Source organism: Cydia amplana, chromosome 26 (genome assembly GCF_948474715.1).
Source record: "Cydia amplana chromosome 26, ilCydAmpl1.1, whole genome shotgun sequence".
NCBI lineage: Eukaryota > Metazoa > Arthropoda > Insecta > Lepidoptera > Tortricidae > Cydia > Cydia amplana.
In genome coordinates this window covers 6,139,496-6,155,633 of record NC_086094.1, presented here as the reverse complement: position 1 = coordinate 6,155,633, position 16,138 = coordinate 6,139,496, and the positions used below count along the sequence as shown (strand labels likewise).

Here is a 16,138-nt window from a genome sequence, read left to right as displayed (position 1 = left end):
TTAGTTTTCTTGTTTTTTAATTTAATACCTTTTTACGAAGTTTCAAGGTCCTAGCTTAAAATAAAATTTGCACCCCAGGACAAAGTTTCATCCCATTTTTTACCCCCTTAGGGGTTGAATTACCTAAAACGTCGCAATTCATTTTTTTTTGTCATCGGCTATTATGTCTTTCTAAGAAGTTTCAAAGCATTTGTAATGGGTTCAAACTTTCAACCCCTTTTTAACCCTGTTAGGGGATGAATTTTCAAAAACGCTGAAATTACTTTTCCCGTCTTATAATAATATCCCCATATACAAAGTTTCAAGTCCAACACTCACAAAAATATTTGATCTCCATACAAACTTTCAACCCCTTTTTCACCACCTTGGGGGATGAATTTTCGAAAACGCAGAAATTAGTTTTCTTGTTTTTTAATGTAGTACATTTTTACAAAGTTTCAAATTCCTAGCTTAAAATAAAACTTGCACCCCATACAACCTTTCATCCCCTTTTTAACCCCCTTAATTGAATTTTTCAAAATCGCTTCTTATCTCTTGTACACTTTATAAATTCAACCTAGTGTGCAAATTTCAACTTTCTAGCTTTTGTAATTTCGGCTCTGCGTTGATGAATCAGTCAGTCAGTCAGTCAGTCAGTCAGTCAGTCAGTCAGGACACTTGCATTTATATATATAGATATATATATAGATTAATGTAGGCTTAGCAACAAGCACTTATGAATCGTAACTATTTATTGCATATTATCTTAAGCTAATTATTAGAGCAATTTATTGATGTTAATATTCCATAATCAGTGCCGGCCCGAGCCCTTGATCAGGGTAGAGCGAAATCGGGTTTTGGCGCCCTTCGTTGAAGTTTTCAAGCGTATCCCCCCCCCCCCCCTCTCGCCACACTCGCGTTTTTTAAAACTCTTTTTTTTTTCTCATTTGCCACTTTGGCGCCCCCCTTGCCATCCGGCGCCTAGAGCGGCCGCTCCACTCGCTCTACCCTAGATCCGGCCCTGTCCATAATAATATTGGATTATTATATAAATCAAATTTAACACTAAGAATTTCACAAAAGGATCGTCAAACATGAAAAAAAATTGTATAAAAAAATACCAGTCTAGAATGTTTCTGGAATATATTTCTCTATGGTGTTATGTTTACGCATGGGCAGGCGTGGCTCACTCCGCGATTTCGTCGCTTTGCTACAGGTAGCTAAAAGTACATCCGTTCCACACCAATTTTGGTGGCTAGCCATAAGCCGCGCGTGGCACTGTGGCACTTAGCGGCCATTTTTTTTTTTTTTTTACAAATACAAATCGTTTATTGACCAAACATTTTTACAAATCGACATAGCAGATTGAACTTATCATAAATTAGATTTTACAACTAAGCAATATCTGTGCTGATCGTAACAGACGCGTTTTGTTAGAGAGTGTGTTCTGTACGTAGTACTATTATTTATTCTGTGGCATGGGTAACCTCTGTGGGCGGGCGGCCGGCCCGCATGGCGCGCGCGTGCGCCGCCTCGTCTGTAGCGTCGTCCGGCGCGTCGGGCGCCGGCGCGGGCCGCGCGGCGCGCCGCTCCACGTCCACGGCCTCCGCCTCGTGCGCCGTCTTGTACTCTATGCGGACTCCCATGGCCGCTGGACAACAATATTAAATCAGCCTAATGTGTATAAAGGCAATATTTTCAGGTAATCTTTGAAAAGAAAGGCATAAAGCGATAGACATGTATATCGACCGGGATATGAACCGTGATTACCTTTTGTATTGTTCTCGAGCTCCCGATATTTCGACGCAGTACAAAACACGAAAGGTTAGATTAAGTTATACAAAATGTAATCACGGTTCATATCCCGGTCGATATAAGTCTAGTGAAATTAACCGTGAATCATTCAAAACTGCATAAAACAATATTGGCATCATTTGATAGTCCTCATCGACCCTTCCCCAAATTAAGCTTTCCGGTAGTGAAAGCAAAAGTTAGGTATTTTAACCCTATTTAGACGGTAGAACTCGCATGCAATTTTAGTTACATTACGGTATTTGGTCGGCCGATGAGTAGTTATCGATCAATCGTATATTGCATGCAATAGTATATTTGGCTACTAGTGAAATCAATTTCTTTTTACGAACTATCAAAACGATTTTGCTACTATGGAATTTATATAAAACCCTAGCATGTGACGTCACAATCAAATTACCTACTCTTTATAGTTTTATACGGGTTTTAAAATAGAAATTGTCTGTAAAAATAACTGCAGTCTACGTTTCTCTATTAAACTTCTGGTGCTTTATTTCATGCATGGTATCAAATAATTTATTTTAAATACAGTCAAATACCCTATTTCTTAAACCTAAGAATAAACTCATCACTTCACTACATAGTATAAAACAAAGTCGCTTCCCGCTGTCTGTTTGTCTGTATGTATGCTTAGATCTTGAAAACTACGCAACGGATTATGATGCGGTTTTTTTTAATAGATAGAGTGATTCAAGAGGAAGGTTTATGTATTTATTGGTAACCCGTGCGAAGCCGGGGCGGGTCACTATATAACAGTAAAATGGACATGTCTTTACATTTGAACAGTTTCCTCGATTATATGTGACGTTATCTATGAAAAGGGACCTTATTGTCGATGGCGCTTACGCCATTATTAACGATGCTCCGATATAAATACAATGCCGCGCGACGCTGTGCGGCGTAAGCGCCATCGACAATAAGGTCCCTTTTCATAGATAATGCCCCATATTTGAGTAATATAACAACATACCGTTGCTTTTACTGCTGAAGAACCCGCTTGTGTCCGTGTCGTCGCTATCTTCGGAGTTCAGATCTGAATCGTCCGTGTCGAAGTCACTGAAAATAATACCGTCTTGGATTACCGCCATAGTTCATCCAACTAACAACAAATAGTTATACAGTCGCCATCAGACATATCGAAGCGGCCAAGGTATTCACAATATCTGAACACGCACTCTAACGCCCTGATAATAGAGGCGTGTTCAGATATTTGTGAGCGCCGTGGCCGCTCCGATATATCTGATGGCGACTGTACAACAACCTAAACGGACTATATCGCGTATAATTACCACGAAAGCTGGTAAAAGGCTCGAAACCTCGGAATGGAATCTTGAAATGCGTTGAAAATGTTGTTGTTAACCTTTTGGACGCCAATGACCAATATATCCGCACCGTAGCTCCAACGCCAAAGACGGATTAATCGGTCACAGACCACAGAGCAACATCGACCTACGTGCATATGCATTAAGTTCAATTTCAGTTTTGACACTTCGTTGACGTGGCATCCGAGTGACAGATTTTGTGTTTGACACGGCGTCCAAAAGGCTAAAGCTCACATCACATCAGCTCGAAAGCGTTTTTCAATTAAAAGACACATCAAGATTGTTTACCTTATTTCTAATGCTAAAAAAAAACGAACTATAGGGTGGAAAGTATTTTTTATTTTATTTTTACTTCGAGCAACGGCTAAAGCTTTGGATTCCTCCGAAAGCGGTGCCGTCATATAGCGGCCGTCATAAAGCGGCCGCAAAAGACGGCCGTCTTTACGGTGGCGACATGTGGAAAGTACCACGGCGTCATAACACACCGTCATCCACCAAGGTCAAAGCGGCAAATTTGAAAAATGGAGGCGCGATCATGGCGCGATGGGATATCGTCCCATAGAAAATTTGAATTTCGCGCCTTTTTCTACTGACAGGATGTGCTTGACCATCTATAATTTACTTGGAGGATGAAATATCATCAGAAGAGGAAAATAATCGTAGTACGGAATCATTTATTCAAATCTCGTGTCATTTATTCAAAATGGCGTCACCGCTATCTAATAAAACGTTCACGAAACTATCGACAAGGTCATGGCGGCCGTCATCCAAATGACGGCACCGCTTTATTACGTTACGTTGACAATCAACGCCGTCTAGGAAACCGCGCCATCTTGTTTACATAGACAACGTTCTAGTGACGTCATTCACCGCTATATTACGGCCGTAATATGACGGCACCGTTTTCGGAGGAATCCAAAGCTTAACAGCCATATATGCCATATTATCCAGTTAAAAGCTCTCATATTAGCTTCCGCATGACTGAAATTGGCGCCGTTTACATTTTGATCGGAAAAAAAAAATTAAAACCATAGACAATCCGATCTTAAACTGGGATGTGTCTGAAACGGCCATAATGAATACGCGCCTTAAAAAAGTGAAACTGAATGAATATAAATCATTACAACCTTCCACACTTTGAAGCAATTACTCTATGCTTAAATCAGTACAAAGCACCAAGCATCAAGAATACAAAGCATCAAGTGAACTTGAAAAACTTCATAAATACTTACCAATAATAAACCTACATTTCTCGTGTTTGACTTTCCTCATAGTCGAAATGAAAAGTGAGTGTTTAACTCAGGTAAAAGTAACCATCTCACCCTCGAACTGTTAGCGCTCTCTCTTCGTTCGAGCGCCAAAATATCTCGGGTGAAATGGTTCACTTTCCACCCTTAATTTTACGCATCTTACTCAATGAATATATCTTTGACGTAACTGAGCCTTATTTTATCCTCGTAAGGCACAAGGTCCTACCTATATGTTCGAGCCGATATGAAGTATATTTAGTTTGTTGTACAAATTCCCTAAAAGATGTCGCTGTTACATAAGAAAACTGAGTAACGCTAGTTTATCATAGAACCTATAAACATAGAATTAGAATAGACAAGAACAACTGTCAATCTTCAAAAGTGCGACCAAAAATGAAATGCAAGTGTGTGCGTAAATTGTCTATGTGAGATCAAAAATAGTGATGTCATGTTACAACATATTAATAATCTGTCGGTGTTTGATTGCTTTATCGACTACTTTTTCAAATGTATTATTTTAAACGTTAAAATTCTACGACATTATGATGTATAAAATAAACTAGAGATGCCCCGAATAGTGGTTTTGGCCGAATAACGAATACCGAGTATTCGGCCCCTCTCTCGGCCGAATACCGAATATTCGGCATGACATGCGATCATTTTGAGTCACAATTATTATGAAACCTGATCGCTAACAAAGCTCAACGTTAGATGACCTTAGCTAAGATATATTTTTGTTGAAAAGCATTAATGAATAGAGTCAAACAAAACAGACTCATGATAAAAATGAAATGCTTTTTAATCAAGAAATGCTCAAAAAAGGGTCCTCGTATTTACCAACTTTCCAAGAACACATTATAAATATTCCTACATAGTTTTTGGTTATTTTTATTGTGCAATTTTTCTTTTTAAGTAGGTGCAACAGATATTCGGTATTCGGCCGAATAGTAGGCAACATTCGGCCTAATACCGAATATTCGGCAAAGTAGCCGAATAGGCCGAATACCGAATAGTTGCCGAATATTCGCGGCATCTCTAAAAATAACACCTGCCCTAGTAGCACGGTCGCATTTTTATCGTTTATCACCATGTCTGTCACGTTCTAACAAGTATGTAAATGCGAAAGTGACGGGCATAGTGATAGTCGATAAAAATGGAACCGTGCTGAGCCCGCTGCACTGCGTGCGCTATCAAAATCGTTACAGCCTTATTTTAGTCTAACTCTTACTGTGTTGGAAAGTGAAGTTTAAATTTACTGCTAAACATCTGCACCTTCAAAATGGTATAACAATCGTTATTATTTGAAGTCGGTTATAAAGGTTAATATCTTAATTATGTCTTGTGAAGAAATGATTACATAGCTATTAATATACCGACAAGTTATCGATACTGTCATCTGAACATTTTGTCAAGCCCTAGCGTAAAGTAACAGTTTATGTTTTTACACAATATATTTTAAATTATTGAGTAATATGATAAAATATTAGCACACAAAGGAAGAAAAACTTATAATCAACTGTATAAACCGGCTTCTTATACTTTTTATGCTGTTAATTTGACAAAATATCGTTAAGAAAATTTCGCTCGGAATATCATTATTCCTCTGAAATGAGTATTTGCTAGGTTTATTTGGCCCCGTGACACTGAAATCCGGTACACTACAAGACACTATCTTCATTGTATTACTTTATCAAATAGTTTTCTTCCGAATTTGTGTATATTTTTCAAATTGAAAATTACGGTGATACGCTCTTGGCCGTCCGCGGCCGTCGTCAAACTCAAAAATGGTCACGTTTTCTCATTTGTAGTCTCAACTCTTTCGCACTCATGCGATGTTCATATACGTGATGGCTTCCCTTTCGCACACTTCAGCTGTCTGTCAAGCGCGAGCGCGAAAATGACAAGTCTGTGCGTCAAACAAAACAAAAATATTTTTTCCATCTGAATTTTCCGTCGTATGAACAAAATCAAGAAAAATGTTTCAAGAATTTACAAGAATGAATAGTTGAGTGAGAACGTGTGTGTAAATTAATCCTTAAAGTGCAAATGAGCTACCTGCCATGTTCTTTTTCTAGAAGAGAAGAGATTCCGAGTTTCAGAGATATATTTCAAGTTGAGATTTCATGTTTTCTAAAATACCAAGATGTCGTTGCTAGATTTTATAACGGAACAAGAATTTACGTACGGTAGAATACTAAAAGCTAGAGAAAATTTCAAAAATTTATTAAACAAGAAGATTACGATCGGGCATGTCAAAACCAGAATAGAGTCTTTGGAAGAATATTGGAGCCGATTCTCAGTAAATCATAGAATAATAGTGAAGCACGCGAAGTTGGCGGAACAAGACGCTTTCCAGTATTTTAAGCAAAACATGTATTTCGAGTGCGAGGAAGTGTACATTGAGTTGAAAGCAGACATGGCAGATATTCTAGAGCAATGGGAAGAAGATGTAAAAACCTTAAGTATTTTTAATTTACCACCTATGTTAGAGACAACCCAATTATTCGAGCCTACAAACACAATCCAGAGAGAATCCCAAGTCACAGTTAAGTCACAGTCATTTCACACAATACCAGTAGCTAAATCTGAGTTATGCGAGCAGAATCATTCACTAAGTAAAGAGTTTCAAGAAATAATATACAAAAGCCATCACTCGTTGCTGCGGAGAGAGTACAAAAGAACATCTTACCAATCTCAAGAGTCAGAAAACATGGAGTTGAAGAGCATAGAATCAAGCTACGAGATAAAAAACAAGCAAGAATTCAAGCGAGATGTAGAAACGAGCGAAAAATCAAAGCACAAACCTAAAATAGATACGGAGACGAACAGAGATTTCAAACCCGAGTATAAGCGAGAGAGAATAATAGAGATTCACGAAGACGTGCAAAGAGATCGAACTTTCATTAGCATGTACTTAAGAGATGAGATTAACCACATGCTAAAGAAGTTAGAATTCAGAGAAATAGAGATAAAGATACATATAACAGGAGAGACAGGAGAAAAACTGTACGAGAAAGGAGTCATAAAAGAAGAGGACGATTATCGAGAGATAGCGTCAAACCGCTGGAGGTCTACTGAGAATGTTTTGTGTAGGAGAAACAAAAGCGTGATACACAGAGAGAGGAAGATTCAAACAAACATCCGATTCATGGCCTCTAAACAATCCTTGCCTAGCGCCTCCTATAGCCTCCGTGCCGAAGTAAACCTTCCAATTTTGAGAATTTGTCTCTGGAAGCCCTGGCAGTCTAAGTTCCTAAATCGATTAAAAGAAAGGTGGAAGTGAAGACAGTATACACATGAGCTATCGAAGAGAAGATTTTTTATTTTAGTAATGTTTATTTTATTATTAAGAAATGACATTCTGTCATTTAGGCGGGAGTATGTTCGAGCCGATATGAAGTATATTTAGTTTGTTGTACAAATTCCCTAAAAGATGTCGCTGTTACATAAGAAAACTGAGTAACGCTAGTTTATCACAGAACCTATAAAAGAAACTGTACATATGTGAATAAAGGTTTGGTAACGTAGCAACTTGTTTCAACACTATAGTACCTATTCAGTTCGATGTAATTTAACCATGTTCAATTGGAACAGATTCGCTTATGCTTTGTTTCGTAAAATTTCCAAACAACGCAAAATCAACTCTATTTCCTACCATTTAGGTTCAAATTTCAGTGGCAAATTTTGAATGTTTCGTTTGTATGTCAGGGCCTTAGGAGGTTAGGACTATATATAATGATAAATTTGTTATGAAGCTGTTTAGGAGGTTAGGACTATATATAATGATAAATTTGTAATGAAGCAGTTTACCTCGACATGTAGGAGCAGTCGCTGTCCGCCATGGAGAACGTTCTCGAAGGATTGAACTGGCTCTTGGGCTTCTGAACTGGGTCACACCAGTTCGCACCGCCTAGACACAACAACAGAATAAATAATAAGTAGTACTAGGTACAGAAGGGCGTTTTTTTTTTGTTGACCCTACACTTTTTTTTCAAATTTGGGATTTTTTATGTTATTTCTACTCAGAATCACGAGCTCTTTCTATCCTAATAAGCACCGTACAAAGTCTATGAAAAATGGTGACGGAATGGAAATAAAAACCTTAGGACACTTTTTTTCGCCTATTAGGATGGAAAGAGTTCGTGATTCTGAGTAGAAATAACATAAAAAATCCCAAATTTGAAAAAAAAAGTGTAGGGGACAACAAAAAAAAACGCCCAGAAGATTCTCTAACAAACCGCGTCTATTATGACAGATATGACGTGATAGACAGATATCCTCTCAAGTGTGATGAAATTGTACATTACGATACAAGTGCGAAAAGTAAGAAATTCACGAGTGACAATAAAATGAAACACGACCGAAGGGATTGTTTTAAACCGACACGAGTTGCGAATTACCTTTAGAGTACATATGGGGCTACTTTTACGCACTAGTGCGTAAAATAGCACTTTTCGTGCGTATGTCGAAACTTTAAAGTGCCATATGTACTGTAAAACGTTGTTCGATACACGTGCGAATAGGTAATTCGCAACTCGTGTCGATTTAAATCGCCACTCGTTTCGAATTTCCTCTTTTTCGCACTTGTATCGAAAATAACTATTTCGCACGTTTATTGTACAGTCGACGTCAAAGAGAAATTTACAGCCAAAGTAACAAAAAAATGTTTACACGACCTAAATGCTATGACAATAAAGTCGTGTAAATAATTTTTTGTAACGTTAGTCGTAAAGATCTCTTTGACGTCGACTGTACAACGTTTTACAGTACATATGGCTCTTTAAATTTTCGACATAGGTACGTATTGTGCTAATTACCGCACTAGGGCGGTAAAGTAGTACATTACATACCTAGGGAGGTGAATTCGTGAATACTCCAGATCGCAGGTGTTTGTGGCCCGAACCGAAGGCGAGGGCCATAAATATGCGATCTGGGGCTTTACGAATTACCGCCCGTGGTTTGTCTAAAGTTTTACGTCTTGCCTTGCCCCGCTACGTGAGGAGAAAATCTCACTTACGGGTTGACGTAAAACATTTTACGCCTATTATGCATAGTGAATCAGTGCTCACCGGAAGCGGAAGTGCAGAAGGTCAGGTTAGGAGGCAGCGGTTCCAGAAACTCGTCAAATTCCGTCGGCTCCGGGATGGACGACGCCATGTTGTTGTCCCACGTGCCGATCTCGAAGCCCTACAACACACCAACACGGTGGAACCTCGGTAACTCGAATTCGGGGGTGAAAAAATGCTTTTAACAATAAAGGAACAATATCTGGGAGACCGAGCTTTGCTCGGAAAACATATACAAACTCGAAAATGCGCGTTTTACCAGAGATAAGGCCTAGCTAGATTGATTTTTCGGCCCCGATAACCCCCCCTATAGCAAATTTCATCGAAATTGTTAGAGCCGTTTCCGAGATCCCCGAAATATATACATATATGACTACTAGCGACCCGCCCCGGCTTCGCACAGGTTAACAAATTATACATAAACCTTATTCTTGAATCACTCTATCTATTTAAAAAACGCATCAAAATCCGTTGCGTAGTTTTAAAGATCTAAGCATACATATGGACAGACAGACAGCGGGAAGCGACTTTGTTTTATACTATGTAGTGATACAACAATTGCTCGTTTAAAGGTATATAAAGGAACATAAGTTCGGCCAAAAAAGTTATACAATAGCCTACATCTTTAAAATTCAAAACTTATCCTTTCTAAGGCCCATATAAAAAAAAACATGTTCATTCAACTTAATCATAATCTTCATACACGCTGTATTTAAAAACAATTATGTAGGAAATATGGTAATTGTTTTGAAATCAAACAAAACCAAAGAAATGCTTTTCGGTTCCAATCTTCCAATTGACATCAGTTCCAAGACTCAGCACCGACTTTGAATAGACAAATTGTGGAGTGCCATAATATACATCATATTCTCATACAAAATTTCACTTCCACACTTCGTCATTACAAACTTTGTGCGTAGTTAGTTTGGTCTATATGTAGAACCTTCTTTTAACCCAGGCATAAGGGTGTCAGAAATCATACAAAATTGAACCCTATCACTCTGAAATAAAGTTCAAAATCATATGGGAATATATTCCCTCTGCCTTCTTACGCTCTCAGCATCTTCCTTCTCCTGCAGAATGTCGTTGATCGTCTTTTCCTTGGGCTCTTCCGTCTCTTTCTGTTCCTCGTGCTCTGTCTCCTTCAGTTCCACCTCGTCCTCATCTTTCGATTCCTCTTCATTTTCCTTTCTCTTGTCGTTCTTCTCACAGTCAGCGCTTAGCACCTGTAATGCGATAATAGTGTTTTATGCAACCGTTGTTTAAGAGGGGTCAAAAAAGGCGAGTGGCGTGAGCAACAATTTGAGGCGAAGCCGAAAATTGTTAATAAAGACGCCACGAGTATTTTTTGACTCAGTTAAAAAATACTCGAAAAGACTAAATGAATGAAATAAAAAAAAACATGTCTATGGTTCACTTATTTGTCAGAAATGACATTTAAAATAAGGTTGGCAACACTGTATTTCATTCAATATTTTTTAAGTGGTCATTACACGAAGTATCGTAAAATCGCCAAAAAGATACTGCATGTAAGCACAAATTCTTTTTAGGGCATAGACTAAAGACTTGTCTTGACAACTATAAGGTAGGGTTTTAAAGGTGTGTGCACGACCCTTTAAATGACAAATAAAAGTACGGGAGTAGAAAAAATAATTAATTGAATTGCAGATTTATCTACTACTAGCGACCCGCCCCGGCTTCGTACGGGTAACACAAAACCTTAATAAATTAGTGTGTAAGTGAAAACCGCATGAAAATCCGTTCAGAAGTTTTCGAGTTTATCGCGGACAAACAAACAGACAGACGCGGCGGGGGACTTTGTTTTATAAAGTGTAGTGATTGCGGTCAACGACACACGGTCATTCTATAAATATTTATAGAAGTGGAAGCGACTTTTCCAGTGGCAGTGAATGCTCCCCCCCCCCCCTTTCTCTCACTTTTGTGTCCCATTTTCCAGGTTTTTCAGCCACGGCCACAGCCATTAAGTACACGGGATGCATCGAGGGGTCAAACCCGATAAGCGCCACTTGCACCGTCCCACTAACCCGAGGTTAACCGGTTAAACCGTTAACCCAATGTCAAATTGTACTGGTAACCATGGTAACTCCAGGTTTAACCGGTTAGCCCCGGGTTAGCGAATGATGCAAGTGGCGATAAGTCGAGTAAAAGGGTTGTTATACTGAACAATTGTGCTATGCCTGATAAGATGTAAACTTCTTAGCCTTAGGGCCACTTGCGCCATCCCACTGACCCGGGGTTAAGCGGTTAAACCCAGTACCCAGTGTCAAATTGTACTGGTAACCATGGTAACTCCAGGTTCCATGGGTTAACCCCGTGTTAGTGGAATGGTGCAAGTGGCATTTAGACAGCCATTTTTTTGTAATTTCGAGGTTAGTGCGTACCTCAGCTAGACTCCATCCAAAGTCAAGCGGGGGCCATTGGAACCCCGGACCCACTCTTGGGACCCCTAGCGCGACCCCGGCCGCCACGCCGCGACGTATCTCGTCTGCTATTAGCAGTGCGTTTATTCTGAGGACAAAAAACAATTTAAAAAAATGATTAGGGTCTCAAAACTACACAAAACAAAGAAGTAATAGAAATGAAACGTACGTGTAAAGCGTGTGGCATAATTAGTACTCAACTTCACCACAGACTATTGTCAGTCATGTGTCAGTCCTGTATGGCGCTTATGGGGTTATATACTTAAGACTTTCCGGTCGGTGCTACATCTATTGTCAAGTAGCAGTACTGATAATTCCGCTACTCAATGCTAGATGTCGACTATGAAAATAATAGTCTTTTTGGTACCAAAACTGATGTATGGAGTCTATGATCTATGATCAGGGGTCGGACAAAAAGTGCGGATGACGTCAAACCACTTATAGGATGATTTCAAATAGTATTTTTTATTTTCATAAACAATTATCACTTATCATTTATCAACCTCTTTATTAAACGATATCGCCACTTGAAATGAGTAAGTACGTTTTTGACTGACACATTGTCAATCAGATGAACAATAAATTGACTTTTTTTTTTGACGTTATTGTTTAGCTATTGTATCTTCACGATTATATTTAGCTAAAATTTATATTTACTAATGTATAAGAAAACGCTCTAAAATGTCATCTTTACTCGAATATTGTGGCAAGTTTCGTGAAATTTAATTTATTCACTACATCACCCTACCACCTGTATTATTAATTCCATGGATTTATTTACGATTATTTTGTTACTTCATTAATACTACTTTGTTACTACATGTCACACGGAAGTTTAAATACAAAACAAACTCAAACATCATCCTGTGTGCCAGATTACGTCATTTTTACGTCATCCGCACTTTTTGTCCGACCCCTGTCTATGATTCTTTGATTTTTTTTCTCTATGCCTTAACCGACCTGTAGAGTACGCAAGGTAAAGCGACGGTGGCGAACCACAGTGGCGCCGCGAAAGGGTGCACGGTGCATAGCTCCGGGACTAGGATCTGCTTCTGGTCTAGCCGGTCGCGCTTGGCGCGCCGGGTGCGCTCCGAGGACACGGGCAGGGCTACGCCCTTGCGGTTCACGTATCTGAAAAAAAAAACGGGTTGCACTCAGGGAGTGCCGGCAGAAATGAAACTGAAAACTCAATCACCATTGCAAAATGTCTACTATGTATAATTGAGGTTAACGCCATCTAGCGTTATTTCGTCGCATTACTTGAAACCCCTAAGCACATCACTGTTAGTACTCGAGTTATATTAATACCAGTTAGAGGGAAACTCACTAGATGGCATTTAAATCAATAAAGAAAAACTCAATGACATTGAAGTAACAGTTTTTCGATCAGGTCACGTGTCGGTCTTACGTCTTACGGTCACGTGACACCTGTTACGAGTTTAACATTTTTTCCCCATCACAAAAATGTGCTCAGCGCCGCTAAAGAAGTTTTCACTTCAAAAAAACAAGTTATAAACTGAAAAAGATGCCATAAGGCGCTGCAGCAGTAATATCGCAACAGCAATGCAGCTGCATTTGCCATCCGAAAGTCACCTTAGACGTCTTGACTTAGGGCTCATTTAGACGGTGCGAGAACTCGCATGTGAGTATCATTACATTGCGTCATTTGATCGGTCGGCTGAATTGACGTAACCTCAATGGTCCGCAATGTAACTAAAATCGTATACGAGTTCGCGCGCCGTCTAAATGAGCCCTTAAACATCTTGACATAATGGTGTTAGATGAGGTTCTGTTTCTAAGTCAATCTTTATCTTATCTTAGGTACCTAAAGGTTCAAAAAACCAAACTCAAGGTTTGACAGCGAGCTATGGAGCGTAATATTCTGAGCGTAAAAGTAATCTATCACATCACTACATAGTATAGAACAAAGTCGCTTCCCGCTGTCTCTCCCTAGTCCTTACCTATGTATGCTCAAAATCCGTTGCGTAGTTTTAAAGATCTAAATCTTTAAAACTACGCAACGGATTTTGATGCAGTTTTTTTTTAATAGATAGAGTAATTCAAGGGGAAGGTTTATGTATAATTTGTTAACCCGTGCGAAGCCGGGGCGGGTCGCTAGTTAAAAATACAATACTACCTACTCTCCAAACATGGAATAACTGATGTAGCTGAGACTGAGCCAGATGACCCGTGGGCCAAAACAGCCGCCTGTTGGGTCCCACAAATTATAAGACGGGACGAGCTTGACGCCATTGAAAAACTTGTGGGAGAATTCCGAGGATACGGATACGTGGAAGAATAGGAGGGAAGCCTTTACACAGCACTTAGCACAGCAGTGGGACAAAATGGACTCACAATAATAATAAATAGGTACCTGGGCGTGAGCAGGTTGAGCCTGGCACTAGTGTGGTCCATGTCCAACAGTGGCTGTGTGAGTGTGACGCCATATTTGCTCTAGTAATAGTCCCTGAAGCTTGTGTGTGTGTCCGACGGGTACTCAAGAGTCTGAGGTAAATCTTATCTTATCTTATTTACCTAGGCGTGAGCAGATTGAGCCTGGCACTAGTGTGGTCCACGTCCAACAGGGGCTGGTTCGGCTGTGTGAGTGTGACGCCATATTTGCTCTTGTAATAGTCCCTGAAGCTTGTGTGCGTGTCCGACGGGAACTCAAGAGTCTGGGCTCAATCTTATCTTTATCTTATCTTATCTTTATCTTATTTACCTGGGCGTGAGCAGGTTGAGCCTGGCACTAGTGTGGTCCACGTCCAACAGAGGCTGGTTCGGCTGTGTGAGTGTGACGCCATATTTGCTCTTGTAATAGTCCCTGAAGCTTGTGTGCGTGTCCGATGGGAACTCAGAGTCCGGGGTCAGGTTGGAGCATATTTCGGCTACTAGGAAGAACTGGAAGAGAAGATACAGTGATAAGTCTATTATAGATATTATTACCATTTTATAAAAACCGGCCAGGAGATGAAATAATGCGAAAAAGACAGTACACAATAAGTACACGACACACGGCGTAACCCACTTGAATCCCTCACTACGCTCAGGATTCTACTTACTTTTGAATCCCTCGCTACTCACGAGATTCTATTATAGAATCTTTCGCTTCGTTTAGGATTCAAAGTACGCCTGCCGTAAATATTTTAAATTTGCTCCCTTGCGACACAATCTACTGTTTTCTGTCTATCTGTCAGTCTGTCTGTCTTATGTACCTGGGGTTGGTCCTGGTTCCGGTACCAGGGTGTCACGACCGCCTCCCTGTACTTCTCCGGGTCGAACACGAACACCTCTCCCGGCTTCAGCTGGGGGTTATCCATCTTCTTCACTTTTCTCTTGTCCTGGTTATCTGACTGAAATATATATATAAGTGGAAAAAGTCTTGGGTGAGACTTGAACTCACGGCCTCTGGATAGATACTCCAGCGCTCCGCCATCTGAGCCACCAAGACCTCATCCATAGCATAGAGAAATATAGTAAGACAAGAGTGCTCACTCCATACATCAGTTCAGACTATTAATTTCAGTGTCTACATCTAGCATCGAGTAGCGGAACTATCAGTACTGCAACTTGACAATATGCTAAAAGTCTTTTTGGTACTAAAACTGATGTATGGAGTGAGCACTCTATGTATTTTTTTCTCTATGTCCATAGCCAGCACATCTTTCCACCATATGGGTCAAGGGTACCCGAGCAACATCTACCGTAAAAGCGTTACACTTCTTGAACGGCTACCGGAGTTCCAAGTCATATTGGAAATTCACCAGTTACGATGCGCTACCCATACTATTTTTAATTTTGGATCCAGAGGCCGTGAGTACAAGTCTCACCCAAGACAGTAATTTTTCCACTTTTAAATTTATTCTAACCTTAATAGCATCGATCGCAGACGTTTCTGCTTTTTAAAAAATAATAAAAGATATAATATTTATAGGACATTCTTACACAGATTGACTAAGTCCCACAGAAAGCTTAAGAAGGCTTGTGTTGTGTCAGACAACGATATATACAATCTACAAATACACAAATACATAGAAAACACCCAAGACTCGGGAACAAATATCAGTGCTCATCACACAAATAAATGCCCTTACCGGGATTCGAACCCAGGACCGCGGCTTCACAGGCAGGGTCACTACCCACTAGGCCAGACCAGTCGTCATAATAAACAATCATAATTTAAATGCTTAGTTATAATCCTACTTCCTTGCCCATACTTCGCCTTCCCCGAGCCGTTTTTCTTCGTTCTTCCCTTCTTCCGTCAATAG

At 39.8% G+C, this 16,138-nt stretch overlaps 1 protein-coding gene across 1 annotated transcript in view; it reads right to left on the bottom strand.

Moving 5' to 3' along the window:
- LOC134660270 (endoribonuclease Dcr-1) overlaps positions 1 to 16,138 on the bottom strand; it is a 72,176-nt gene that overhangs the window by 23,252 nt on the left and 32,786 nt on the right. The window contains exons 22-30 of the mRNA XM_063516014.1: positions 15,086 to 15,211; positions 14,593 to 14,771; positions 12,831 to 13,001; positions 11,832 to 11,958; positions 10,482 to 10,655; positions 9,433 to 9,550; positions 8,174 to 8,273; positions 2,762 to 2,847; positions 1,467 to 1,630 (exon numbers count right to left, since the gene is read on the bottom strand). Coding sequence (XP_063372084.1) covers positions 1,467 to 1,630; positions 2,762 to 2,847; positions 8,174 to 8,273; positions 9,433 to 9,550; positions 10,482 to 10,655; positions 11,832 to 11,958; positions 12,831 to 13,001; positions 14,593 to 14,771; positions 15,086 to 15,211 — 1,245 coding nt within the window. The remainder of the gene's footprint in view (positions 1 to 1,466; positions 1,631 to 2,761; positions 2,848 to 8,173; positions 8,274 to 9,432; positions 9,551 to 10,481; positions 10,656 to 11,831; positions 11,959 to 12,830; positions 13,002 to 14,592; positions 14,772 to 15,085; positions 15,212 to 16,138) is intronic.